Raw genomic sequence first — 13,114 nt, forward strand, 5'->3', positions numbered from 1 at the left:
CCCCTCAATTTTAGGGGTTTCAATTGAAACCCCTAAATTGAGTTAGGGGTTTCAATCCGAAACCCCAAAAATTGAAACCCTAAAATTGAGGGGGTTTCAATCCGAAACCCCAATTTCAGTTTGGGGTTTCGGATTGAAACTCCCTCAATTTTAGGGGTTCAGTCCGAAACCCCTAAACTTGAGGGGGGTTTCAATTGAAACCCCAAAGGGTTTCGGATTGAACCCCTAAATCAATTTAGGGGTTCAATCCGAAACTCTAAATTGAGGGGGTTTCAATTGAAACCTCAAAATTGAGTTAGGGGTTTCAATTGAAACCCCTAACTCAATTTAGGGTTTCGGATTGAACCCTTAAATTGATTTAGGGGTTCAATTCGAAACCCTAAAATTTAGGGGTTTCGATTGAAACCCCTAAATTTGAAGCACAAATTTCGGATTGGAACCCTAAATTGATTTAGGGTTCCAATCTACAAACAAAAACAAACAAACAAGTACAAAAAAACAGACGAATCAAACACACAAACAAAATTCTCCACAGCACACAAATTCACAAATTTCCCATCCTCCATCTCCAATTCAACCCAACCTTCCTCCAATCTCCAATCCAAAAAAAAAAAAAAAAAGAATGGGTTTCGGATTTCTTACCTTTCAATGGCGGCGAAATCCCAGTGAGAGACGGAGACGGAGAAGTGGCAGCGGTGGTGCTGCTCGTGCGAGACGGAGATTTGACTGAGAGAGAGAGAGGCTTGTGGATGCGAGTGCGAGACTGAGTCAGAGAGAGTGAGTGTGAGAAATCGGCGAGAGACTCAGAGACAGAGAGTGAGAACGGAGAGTGAGAGAGGAGAGTTCGAGAAGGAGAGTGAAATGCAGAAATGGGAAGCAGACGCGAGGAAGGGGGGGGACCTTAACTAATAGTGAAACGGCGCCGTTTCACTTCCGGCACTTACCAGACCTAAGTGAAACGGCACCGTTTTGTCTATAACAAAACGACGCCGTTTCACTCTACTTATTTGTTTTTTTTTTTATATATATATAATTTTAATTATATTTTATATATATATAACTCAAGCGGGGCGGGGGAAAAGCGGGGCGGGGCCTCGCCCCATTCGTCCCCCGCCTCCGCATCATCCATGGGGTGCGGGCGGGGCCCCCTGCACCCCGCTTTAGCGGGCCGGATCCCCCGCCCCGCATGTGCGGGGGCGGGGCGAACAGGGCGGGTCAGCGGGGAACGGGGCCCCGCTGCCCACTCCTAAAAAATATCATATTTGTCTTTAATTTTTTTTATATAAATATTATATTTACTTATTTTTTTAAAAAAGTAGCGACGTTTATAATTATAATCATCATTTCTTTTTAACAGTTAATACTACAGTAATCTTATTAACGTCATTTTATTAGAAAAAACAATGGATATCGGGTCAAGAAAAAAGGATTTAGAATCTGTAAACAAAATCTAAATATTGTAAAATAAAAAAATTAATAAATTGAAAGCATGCTTTTATATATATATATATAAATAGAATAATGATAGATTTATTATCTTTTATCACATTTTTATTATTTTATAATCTATTTGAAATTTTTATTATTTTTATTATTTTTTAAATATTTTTTTAACTTTCTTAATTATTAATTATTTTTATAATTATTAAATAAAAAATAATAAAAAATAAGTGATAAGAAGAATAAGTCTATCTATTATTATCCATTTAAATATTGTAACTTTAGCGTGGTCGTCCACTAAAGACAGGAACAGTGAAGTGTGCTGCAAAGTGCAGAGAGAAGTGCTCAGTACGCGCCACGTGTGACATTAGATAACTTGGTTAAAGACTTGTGAAAGAGATCCCGGTCTCCACGCTTGAGAGTCTCCTCCGCTCACGACCCAGGTGCTTCCTTTTTGTAGCTTTGTATCTCGCTCAGACGCTCTCCACTGAAGACTTGCGATCTCTCAGAGGTAACCCCTATACCACACAGTCTCCAAACTTCTTTCTTAGCATTCTCGAATGCAAAAATTTGTTTAATGTTTTGTTCTTTTCTGTTTGGTAGCTGAGAAAATGTGGTATTGATACTGAAAAGTTTTAAGAATTTCGAGTCTTTTGGATTTTCTGTGAGTTGGGAATCTATAAATAACCAAGATTTTGATACGCTTAAGGTCGATCCTACCCTTGGATTGGTTTCAGGTCAGTACTCCATAATTTGGAACCAAAATTGATACAAACCGTGTTTTAATGATTGTTATATGATTTTATTTTATTTTCATTGGTTTTCTATGCAACCAAAAAAGGGTTGTTGCATTATCTTGGATATATGGTTTTCTTGGTTGTTTAAGCGCCGAATTAGATCTGTCACGCAATAACTGTCTTTTTAATATGTAGAAATCAATCTTATTTTCCAGGGTGGATTTGGCTTTTTCTTAACTAGAAAAAATTTAAAACAAATCTTTTTTTTTTTTTTTTTTATCAGTAAAAAGTAATTTTCATTAATATGAATGAAAATAGGCATGGCCTATGTACACATGGAGTATACAATAGAAAACACCTAAATACATTCTTAAAAAACTAAATTAGAGCTAGGAACTCATGTACACCGTTTCCATTTAGAACAATGGCTGAGAACCATAAAAGAAAAGTGTGTTGAAAAAAATTCTGAAGCTCCTCCATCGATCGCTCCCTATTTTCAAAGCAGTGTGCATTCCTTTCCATCCAAACACACCACATAATGCACAACGGGATCATCTTCCAAGCTGCTGTTACTTGTGAACAACCTTGTAGACCCTTCCAACAAGCAAGCAAGTCAACCACCTTTGCCGGCATAACCCATGCAACATCCATCCTACTAAATATCCCATTCCACAACTCTATCGACACCTCACAATGCAATAGTAGATGGTCCACTGATTCTCCATGTTTTTTTGCATAAATAACACCAGTCCATCACTATGAGTCCCCTCTTTCTTAGATTGTCCGTGGTTAGAATTTTTCCAAGTGCCGCATTCCACACAAAAAAGGCCACTTTGGAAGGTACACGTGACCTCCAAATACTTTTCCATGGAAAATGTTCATTACCTTGTGATACCAGAATTTTATAGTATGTCTTGACTGAGAACTTCTTGTTGTCCTTGCCTCTTCATTGTAACCTATCATCCTGTGCCGTTAATCTTTCTAAAGAGTATATCACGCTAAAAAATTCTGAAACAATAGACAACTCCCAATCATGATTAGTCCGAGCGAATAAAATATTCCACTGATAAGAGTCTTGGGCAATCAAGCACAAATCCGCTATCAAAGCCTCCCTATTAGCCGCAATATTATATAGAGCTGGAAAGGCCCTCTCCAAAGAACGCTCTCCACACCAAACATTCTGCCAAAACTTGATGCGAGTGCCCTGACTGACTACAAATCTAACATTATTTTCAAAGCACTGCCATCCCCCCCTTATATATCTCCACAAACCCACACCATACCCCCCCTTACTTCATTAGTGCACCATCCCCCCCAAGCACCTCCTGTCTAGAGACTACCACTTCCTTCCACAATGACTCCCCTTCTTCTTGATACCTCCATAACCACTTTTCCAAAAGCGCTTTATTGAAAGTCTTCAAATTGCGCACACCTAAACCACCACTCGAAACTAGAGAGCAAACTTTATTCTAACTAGCAAGATGGAATTTAGTTTCTTCCCCAAGACCACCCCACAAGAACTTCCGAAATAATTTCTCAATACGATGCGCCACCCCTACCGGCAACGGGAATAGGGATAAGAAATAAGTTGGTAGGTTGGATAAAGTGCTATTGATCAAAGTGAGTCGCCCTCCCTTCGATAAATACAACCGTTTCCACCCTGCCAATCGTTTCTCTACTCTCTCAATAACCCCTTTCCATATACCTCTAGCTTTGAAAGTGGCCCCCAAAGGAAGGCCCAAATATTTCATCGGCAAAGAACCCACTACACACCCCAACGTTTCTGCTAGTGTACTGATATGAGGCACCACACCCACCGCCACCATCTCGGATTTGCCCAAATTAACCTTGAGACCCGTCACCATCTCGAAGCACAACAAGAGTGCTCTTATGGCTTGGATTTGACCCACCTCCGCTTCACAAAAGAGAAGTGTATCATCTGCAAATAAAAGATGTGAGATCATGACAGAACCAAAAGTACCATTGCCTGTTGAAAAACCCGCTATATAGCCTCTATCAACGACTGCCTTCACCATCCGGCCTAGTGTCTCCATAACAATAACGAAAAGAAATGGAGACAATGGATCCCCTTGCCTCAAACCGCGTGAGCTACAAAAGAAACCCACTGGATTACCATTAACAAGCACTGAGAAACGCACAGTAGTTATGCAATATCGAATCCATGAGATCCACTTGTTACCGAAACCACATCTCCTGAGTAGGTAAAGGAGAAAATCCCAATTTACATGATCATAGGTTTTTTCCATGTCAAGCTTACAAAGTATACCTGATTTACCTTCCTTTAACCTCTGATTTAGACACTCATTAGCAATAAGAACTCAATCAAGTATCTGCCTCCCCCGCACAAAGGCATTTTGAGACTTCAAAATGATTTGCTCCATCACCACACTTAAACGATTAGCCAGCACCTTGGAGATAATTTTATAGATCTTACTCACTAGACTAATGGGACGAAAATCTTTGACTTCCAACACTCCCTGTTTCTTCGAAACAAGGGCTATGAACGTCGCATTGAAGCATTTTTTGAATTTTTGGAAAGCATGGAATTCAAAAAAGACCCGCATAACATCACATTTCACTATCTCCCAACATTGTTGGAAAAACCCCATCGAAAACCCATCCGATCCAGGTGCTTTGTCTTTGGCCATGCTACTAATGATCTTCTGTACCTCATCTTCTTCAAAAGGTATTTCCAACCAGCTCGTACTCTGCGTGTCAATGGACTCAAAAGGCAAACCATCGAGCTTTGGCCTCCAACCAGTCGGCTTCATGAGCAGATTCTCATACTAATTCACAATATGGCTCTCTAAATCAGAGGGAGAAGAGAGAACTTGATTACCTGACTTAAGGGACTCAATAGTGTTGTTACGCCTATGAGAATTGGCCACTCTATGAAAAAACTTCGTACATTTATCCTCTTCTTTTAACCAAAGAGTCTTGGATTTTTGGCGCCACGATATTTCCTCCATCAACAAGACCCTCTCTAATTCAGTCACCACAACACTCTTCCTCAATAGTGCCTCTTCCGAAGCATTTCCCCTCAACGCCTATTCCTCCAAATCTTAGAACTTGGAAATTTATACTTCCTTGTTGTTTAAATTCCGTTACGGATTTCCTTCTGGTGCTTCAATTGAGGATTTATTTCTGTGACATGTATATTCTTCTATGGTGTATTGGAATGCTTATGGTAAATTAAAAACGTTTTATCGTGTTCTACAAGGATTTTCTTGGAGGAATTCCATTCTCAGTTGGCCTACAAATGAAAATGGGGGATCGGCATAACTGATAGTACTTGGATTTTTACTTATATAATAAAAAAATGATAGTACTTGGATTTGGGTATAGTTGTTTCTCTCCTTTACTATATCATCTTCAAGTGGTAATCATAGCAATCATTTTCTTTATTGGTTCCATATGCTTTCATGTTTTTCCATTTGATATTATGTATAAGACTTGATGGAAGTATTTTCATTTCAACGATGGGTCCAAACAGCTATTTTTTCTTTAATTCGAAATACTTCTATGATGCATGTAGAAATTGTTTGGTGTTATTCTTTATTCTACGTAAGTACCTATTGATGGCTGATAATTATGCTTGTTTTAGTATTAGACAGAGAATTGGTGTTTTGATAAGAACATTGCACTGCCTGTGTGGAGCGTTCTGAGATTTTTAAGTGAGAAGTGTTTACAATTCTAATAATCAATCTAAAGTTGAGTTAGCAATGATGATTGGTTTCCTTAAAGTCATTCATATGGGATGGCGAATGCAGAAATTTTTTAGTGTCATCATGCCTCCCTTTTTGTTGTAGTAGTAGTAGTAGTAGTAGTAGTAGTAGTAGTAGTAGGGTATTAGTTTTTTTTACTTTGTTTTTGGTCCTTGTTGGTGAATATTAGGCTGTGATATTATAATCCATTATTCCTGTTTATTTGCTTCAAGTTTTTATTCCTACTTTGTTTCAGAGGCTTTTTGTGATATATAATCTATATTGGTAACTTAAACAGTATGTTCAGATAGCAGATAAAGATCAAGGAGTTCGAGGGAAGAGTCTTAGGCTTGGTTTTCAAGACTTCCCAGGGGGAGAGGGAGATAAAAGAATGTCAAGTGGAAGAAACACCCATTGGTGTTACCGGTGCAGGCAACCAGTTCGACTGCGAGGACGAGATGCAGTGTGCGACAGCTGTAATGGAGGATTTATTCAAGAACTTGATGATATGGTGCACATCAACCCATTTGATTTCCTTGGACTGGATATTGATGAAGATCATGACAGGAGGTCAGGACTTATGGAAGCTTTCTCAGCTGTTATGAGGCATCGATTGGTAGACAGGAGCCATAGCCATGACATCAGAGGCTTCAGAGCTAGATCAGATTCAGTTCCGGAACATGCTCCTGGTGTGGGTCCTTTGCTGGTTTTTGGTCGTCAAATTCCTTTTAGATTGTCCGGAAATGGTGGGCTTGAAGCTCTTTTAAATGGGACTCCCGGGATTGGTCTTGCATGGGGTAATGCAGGTGATTATTTTGTAGGCCCTGGACTGGAAGAGCTGTTTGAACAGCTTTCAGCTAATGATCAGAGAGGTCCTCTCCCGGCATCTAGATCTTCAATCAATGCGATGCCAACTATTAAGATCGCACAGAGGCATCTTGGTTCCGATTCGCACTGTCCTGTATGCAAAGATAAATTCGAGCTAGGGTCTGAAGCAAGGCAAATGCCATGTAATCATATATATCACTCAGACTGTATTGTCCCATGGCTAATCCAGCACAATTCATGCCCTGTATGCCGCCAAGAGCTGCCACCACAAGGAATGAATAGTGGCCGTAGTACAAATAATCGAAGTAGAAGCAGCACTTATGTTAGTAATGCTGAGGGAAGGGAGAATAATAGGAATGATCAAGGAAGAAGGAATCCATTCTCTTATCTGTGGCCATTCCGCACATCTAATTCGAGCTCAAACCATAATGGAACTGCTGGAAGCAGCTCTCCAACTATTCGTGACAACAACCAGCAGCTGGGTTATTCTGGGTAGCGTTTTGGCTAAAGTTCTTTGTTTAGATCGCCATTTCCGTTTATTGCCATTGTGATCAAGATTAGCGGAGTGGGAGTATGTTGCTTGATTGGTGAATGATGGTCTTTTTATGTTTTGTACTTAGCTGTGCTTTTTATGTAAATGACTTCACTTTGGGTGAATAACCTTGGCTGCTTCAGTGTTCCTGTTCCTGCCTTTTTATGCTTCATGATTGTGTCGGTTTGATGTTGATCCTAGAGAGTAAAGGGTTGGCTTTGTTTTCACTTGTATCCCAAGTACGAAATGGGCTTTGCAAGTTCTCAAGTTAGAAGAGTGCATACTGGTACGTTTCATGGGTAAGATTCAGAGAACGAAACATTGAGGTATTCAGAGGAGGAAGATCAATTCATCAACCAGGCATAGAGTCCTGTCTCCTCGGTGCCAACTGAAACGAATTCACGAGCCTGTATCCTATAAAGTACGCTGGGGACCTTTTCTCACTGTAGCCATGTATAAAGAAGAGCTTTACTTGGTCTCTAGTTCGTGTCAGATGTGTTCTTTTTCTTTTTTCTCAGCAGCCAAAGCAACTGGCGAGTGGGTCTGGTATTGATATATTCGATGTGAATTCTATTTACCAAAGTATGGAAATAAGCTACTGCTATGCTGCTCAAAAATACAATTCACATGGTACCGACAAATGGGTTCAGATTTGGTTACCGATATGTTCAATGCGCAGCATTCTTTTCTTTGCGAGGTAATGTTTTTTAGGGACAACAATCTTAATAGTTGGGAGGGTTTGAACCTTCAATCATGGACCCAGAAGACTGTTCATGACGCTATTCGGCTAGAAGACCGTCGGCCGATGTGCAGCACTGCGCAGTAATATGTTTGTTTTGTTTTTGTTGTTAATCCAAAACATGCATCGTTCATTTTCAACACTGTTAGAGAGAATGCCTTCAGTCTGCAGCCAATCATTGCGAAAAGATCATTTTACTACGAAATTATAATTTAAATGAACTAGATATAAAGCGTCGAGTATTGATCATTACAATCAATTCCATAATTTACTCGAGGCCAGGAAAGTTCCAAAATGGGTCCGACTTTAACGGCCGCCATGGTTGCCATTTGAAAACGTGGATACTAGTTGTGGATGGAAATGGGCGACCTGAAAAGGAAGATGTACTAGAGTTTATCGGGCTTCACGGTTCACCAACCACCGCGACTTCTTCCAGACCATCCATTCCCGGTTTGGGACTCTGAAGAACTTCTCTTAGGAGCCGTTCCCCAACCCAAACTCCCGTCATCAGGAGTAGCATCATTTGCAATGGCACCACTCCAATTTCCTCCGCCACCACCGCTAGCTCCATCACCACCCCAACTACTACCACCTGTCGCTTCCCCTGGTGCCCCAACCACTTGGGAAAGCTTCCCTGCCAGGTGACTTCTGAATTTTAGCACTTGGAAAATCGCCCCAACCATCTTCCCCATCCTTGCAATCTGAATCCCATTTAGTAGCATCATAACCGGAATTCTGTCTCTCATTGCTGGAATTATTTTCTCTGCTACTGTTAAATGAGCCTCGACCACGCCCACAACTCCACGCCCACCATATGGCCTAGGCAACCCACTGAGATGTCCATCTCAGCCACTGCCATTTCTGTGATCATTTTGTCCTGTCAAACCGAACGCATTCGTCACAAATTCTAGACAAAGCAACAAAGCAATACTCGAAGTTTGGCAACAAATCAGGAAGTAATAACATATACAGAACAGAGGTAGCCCAAGATGTTTATCAAAAAGAACATCTTAATGAGAAAAAGAGATAATATGACGAGATCAACCATAGAAAAATAAGGGTTTTTTAACTAGGAAATGCAAATGCACAAAATTTAAAATGTTCATTTTTAAAGGATATTAAATTCTCGGATCAGGAAATTCAACAATAATTTGCCAGAATCCAAATTTTTGTGTGTAAACGCTATTCGCAAAGGAAAATTTAGAATAAAAATCAGCCTAGGAAAAAAAACATCATGCAGACCGTAACAAACTATCCTTTGGATAAAACATGCAACAAGTTGCAAAGTGAGAATGTAAATTCTAGAATAAACAAAGTCAATGGCATAGTGAGCTCATGACATCTAGCACCCGTTTCTGCTCTGAGACGGTGTCATGACTAGGGGTTAAATACACCTAAGAACTACTATTGCCTTGAAATAATTATATAAATGGTTTGCATACACTTGCATTTCAAAACGGTAAAAAAAAATATAGAGAGAGAGAGGGAGACCGTAACACAAATCAGAACTGTGGAAACATGTTAGACATCTTATGTTTCTGCAGAGTTGACCTGTTCTTGAACCAGGTGTAGAAGCGCGATCCCTGTCATAAGACTGACCTCTCCAATTATCTCCTTCGTCGGACCACCCCAGCCACTACCCATGGATGCCCCGAACTGCCCCCAGTTGAAGGACTTCGCATCGGCACCCTGGAAGCGACTGACCTGAGAGAGTGTGCCGATTGAGGATCATCAATATGTCTCTGAAAGTATGTCACGAGCCAAACAATGTCCTCAAACATCCTTTTCCAGAACTTCAATCCCTTTGGATATAGGCCAACATACTCATGGTGCTGGTTTGTAGTTTGTACTCCTTATATAAGTCAGGATGAATGTGCCCGGATGCTCATGAGAGAGATGCAAAAGCAAGAAACTATTCTCATAGTATACTCTGATTACTCGATCATCCTGAGTTCATCAACTTCCACTTTTGTGCCCTCCTGAACTTGCGATAACTTAGCATCGACTTTAAGTGAGACACTAAGGGATTAACATATGGATCCATTACCTAGGGTTTCAATCAGTAAACACAGAAAAAAATTATTATTATTTCATTGAAGCCAAGGTCAAATCTACAAAGCAACATCATGAGGAACAAGTGCTCATGGTAAACATGACATCTTTTCCTCGATGATAACATCTAAGCAATAAAATCTAAAGCCTGTGGACACTTCAACACGCAATCCATCTTTCACTCGATGATAAGATATCTGATTTCATTCTTTTGTTAGTTGTACTCATTCAAGACAGAAGCTATTCAATTCCAAAATACGCTAGCGGGAGCCCCCAGCTGAAGCTCCCAGCGGTGGGAGTTATGACGACTGGGACTAATAATACTTGCATAAAATTCAAACCCGAGACAAAAAAATTTTCCCTTTCCCGCATTCTCATCAACCGAACATACTCCATTAAAGAAAGAAAAAAAAACTTCACCAGAAACCATTGTTACTCTCCAATCTCCATGCAAACAAACGGACCGCAATTTGTGGACTTGGAACCCCAACCCACCAATCAATCCAGTAAACCACCCCAGCGAATTCACCAAAACAAAACGCAAATGAAACCCAGAATCCCAAGTTTCAGCCCTAAATAACAACCCGAAAGCGAATACCGTCTTTTTCATCGTCATCGATCTCGCGGACTGCATCCACGTCAACGGGCTCCCTGTCGTCCTCCTCTTCGACCTCGTCTGCGTTCAAGTCCAACAACAAAGGAGACCAATGTGTCAATGTGAGGAAATACAGAAAGTTCTGAGGCCTCTTTCTAGTCGAAGAAATAAATGAAACTTGGGGTTGTCGAGGGGTTACCCTCTTCGTCAGAAACTACGGCTTTTTTCCCTTGTAGGAAAATAAATTTAAGGCAATGAACGGAGCAATCGTGAGAGAGAGAGTTAGTGAAATGTGCGGAAGAACCTCAGAAAGCTCGAAACCTCGCTGAGAAAATTGATCGAAATTCGAAATCTCGCACGGGCCCGTGGATGGTGCATATATAGTGTAGAGCCTTCAAAAATAGAATTATTGCAGCGGGGACGAAGAAAAATGTGAATTCATTATTCGAGGGAGAGGGAGAGCGAGAGCATACAGTAGACACGCAGTGGCTGTTCGACTCGCGTAAATATCCAATTAAATGATTTTATAATATAACAAAGGATTTTTTTTTTCACAAATAATAAATTTAGGACTAGCCGACACCATTCACATGAATATTTAATTATGAGGTTTTTTTTTTCCGTAAAAATATTGAAAGAATGATGAAAAAATAAATAAAAAATAAAACGTGGGATATAGAATTGACAAGACTATATTATCTATAATATTTGTTAAATATGATTATCAAATGAGTGTTAAATATCATTTTTGCATGATCTCGATATTTTAATATCCTTGAATGAGACTCTCTTCTAGACGAGTGAGACACTCATCTCCTCTTTTCCAAACCTTTTGAGAAAAGATTAGATCTTTTATAGCATTTTAATAATTATGAAATAAAAGTTTTTTTATCAATTACTATTCACTATTTCACATTTCACATTTTAAAAAAAATACGCTTGCATCTTATGAAAAAAAAAAATTCTAAATATAAGATGTGAAAATAAATAGTAGCTGATGTATAGAATTTTTCGTTATGAAAGAAATCTTGAAAAATAGTTTAGTTTTTAGTTTTTTTGTTTGGACTTAGGAGAGAGATTTTGTCTCTTGTTTTTTTTTTTTTTTTTAAGTTTGTATGGATGATTTTTTTGTTATGGGGTCAAAATAGATTTGTTTTTGTGCTTAGTGTTGGATTTAATTAAATTTACAACGCCATTTTATACCTCTTTAAATGTCAATTAGTTATGTACAATTCACACATGCATAAAAAAAACCTTGGGAGAAAAAAACAGCAGCATGATAAACAACAAAAATATCATGGCCAATGGTGACAATACAAAACATCAAAGTGCCGTCCAGATGTATTGGTCCTACTTGATAGGGTTTGATGGTAGATACGACCTGCTTGATGTTCAGCGTGACCAAATAAAAGCCTCTTTTTTTGTGTGATATTTTTACTAGTTTAAATAAGAGATATATGGTAGTATAAAGTCTGTATACAATATGTTCAGGTTTAAATCATGAATAAATTGAAGAGTTTGGAAGAAATTTGAGTAGAAAATACCTATTGAGGGAGAGGATGATCATGTTGAGTATAAATGTGTTTAGTAGGTGAAAAAAGAGTTACAGGTGACTAAGGCTACGTTTGGATGCAGAAGTGATCTCAGATGATATATGAATAGAGTGAAAAAGTAGTAAATAATAGTGAACTGTTTGTGAATAGACTACTTTACTTACCAAACACAGATTAAAGATCATGGTCACGTGAAATTCACGTGACAAAGATCAGCCAAAGGATCAAACTGCATCAAATGCATCATATAGGTTCATTAATAAATTCATTCATCGGCATCCCTCTAATATCGGGATTAGTCCATAGAGACAAATCATATAAGAGCGTGACTAATATGAAAATCCAACATAATGTATCATGACGAGATACAGATCTATAAAGGTAAATCTGTCCGAGATATTCACATTGGATAGCGCTCTCAACGGCTGAATCATGCTCCAAAAATTAACACACAAAATTGGATATTGAAGATCGTACCTATAGAGATGTTTTATCATATTGGGTCACCTCGACCTCTATAAATAACCTATCAAATACATATAATTGATTCATAGATTCATGGGTCTTAGTAAGAGCATAACTTATTTTTAACCTAAGTATTGGAGGCATCCCCACTTGATCCCCCGAGTTTTTATTTATGGTTGTAGGTCGTTAGGGCAAGTCGTAGACATATCTCAAATGCATCCACAAATAAGAAATCCATCATTAACAATCATTTGGTTACATGTCATATAACCATACGAGTTAAAAGAGTAGTATTATATGTATTTACAATTTTACGTATTAATTTTTAGCATATCAATCACTGACACGTGTAGAAATATAATTAGCATTTTTCATACTTAATTATTGGATCCCAAAAGAAGGCACTTGTTTTTCGCAGTAATGAAACTGATCGGAGGAAAGAAAAAAA

General features: G+C 38.9%; 1 protein-coding gene and 1 long non-coding RNA gene across 6 annotated transcripts; one reads left to right on the plus strand and one right to left on the minus strand.

Annotated features, from left to right (window-relative positions):
* Window positions 1–1,736: 1,736 nt before the first annotated feature.
* LOC109019003 (probable E3 ubiquitin-protein ligase RHC1A) lies at window positions 1,737–7,884 on the plus strand. 3 transcript variants are annotated; one of them, XM_035689465.1, is made up of 3 exons: window positions 1,809–1,951; window positions 2,044–2,177; window positions 6,210–7,884. In XM_035689465.1, the coding sequence occupies exon 3, from the start codon at window positions 6,294–6,296 to the stop codon at window positions 7,224–7,226; it is 933 nt and encodes a 310-aa protein (XP_035545358.1). In that variant the 5' UTR covers window positions 1,809–1,951; window positions 2,044–2,177; window positions 6,210–6,293; the 3' UTR covers window positions 7,227–7,884. The 3 variants fall into 3 exon arrangements, with proteins under 3 accessions (XP_018856758.1, XP_018856759.1, XP_035545358.1); XM_019001213.2 differs by lacking the exon at window positions 2,044–2,177 and having other exon boundaries at window positions 1,737–1,951; window positions 6,201–7,884; XM_019001214.2 differs by lacking the exon at window positions 2,044–2,177 and having other exon boundaries at window positions 1,752–1,951.
* Window positions 7,885–8,179: 295 nt separating this feature from the next.
* Window positions 8,180–11,122, minus strand: LOC109019005. 3 transcript variants are annotated; one of them, XR_004801356.1, is made up of 4 exons: window positions 10,848–11,122; window positions 10,652–10,729; window positions 9,553–10,048; window positions 8,180–8,878 (listed from the first exon to the last, which is right to left on the minus strand). It is a non-coding gene; the product is annotated as an uncharacterized LOC109019005 (long non-coding RNA). The 3 variants fall into 3 exon arrangements; XR_004801357.1 differs by having other exon boundaries at window positions 10,638–10,729; XR_004801355.1 differs by having other exon boundaries at window positions 9,553–10,729.
* Between the last annotated feature and the right edge of the window lie 1,992 nt (window positions 11,123–13,114).

The sequence above is a fragment of the Juglans regia genome, chromosome 4 (genome assembly GCF_001411555.2).
Source record: "Juglans regia cultivar Chandler chromosome 4, Walnut 2.0, whole genome shotgun sequence".
Lineage (NCBI taxonomy): Eukaryota > Viridiplantae > Streptophyta > Magnoliopsida > Fagales > Juglandaceae > Juglans > Juglans regia.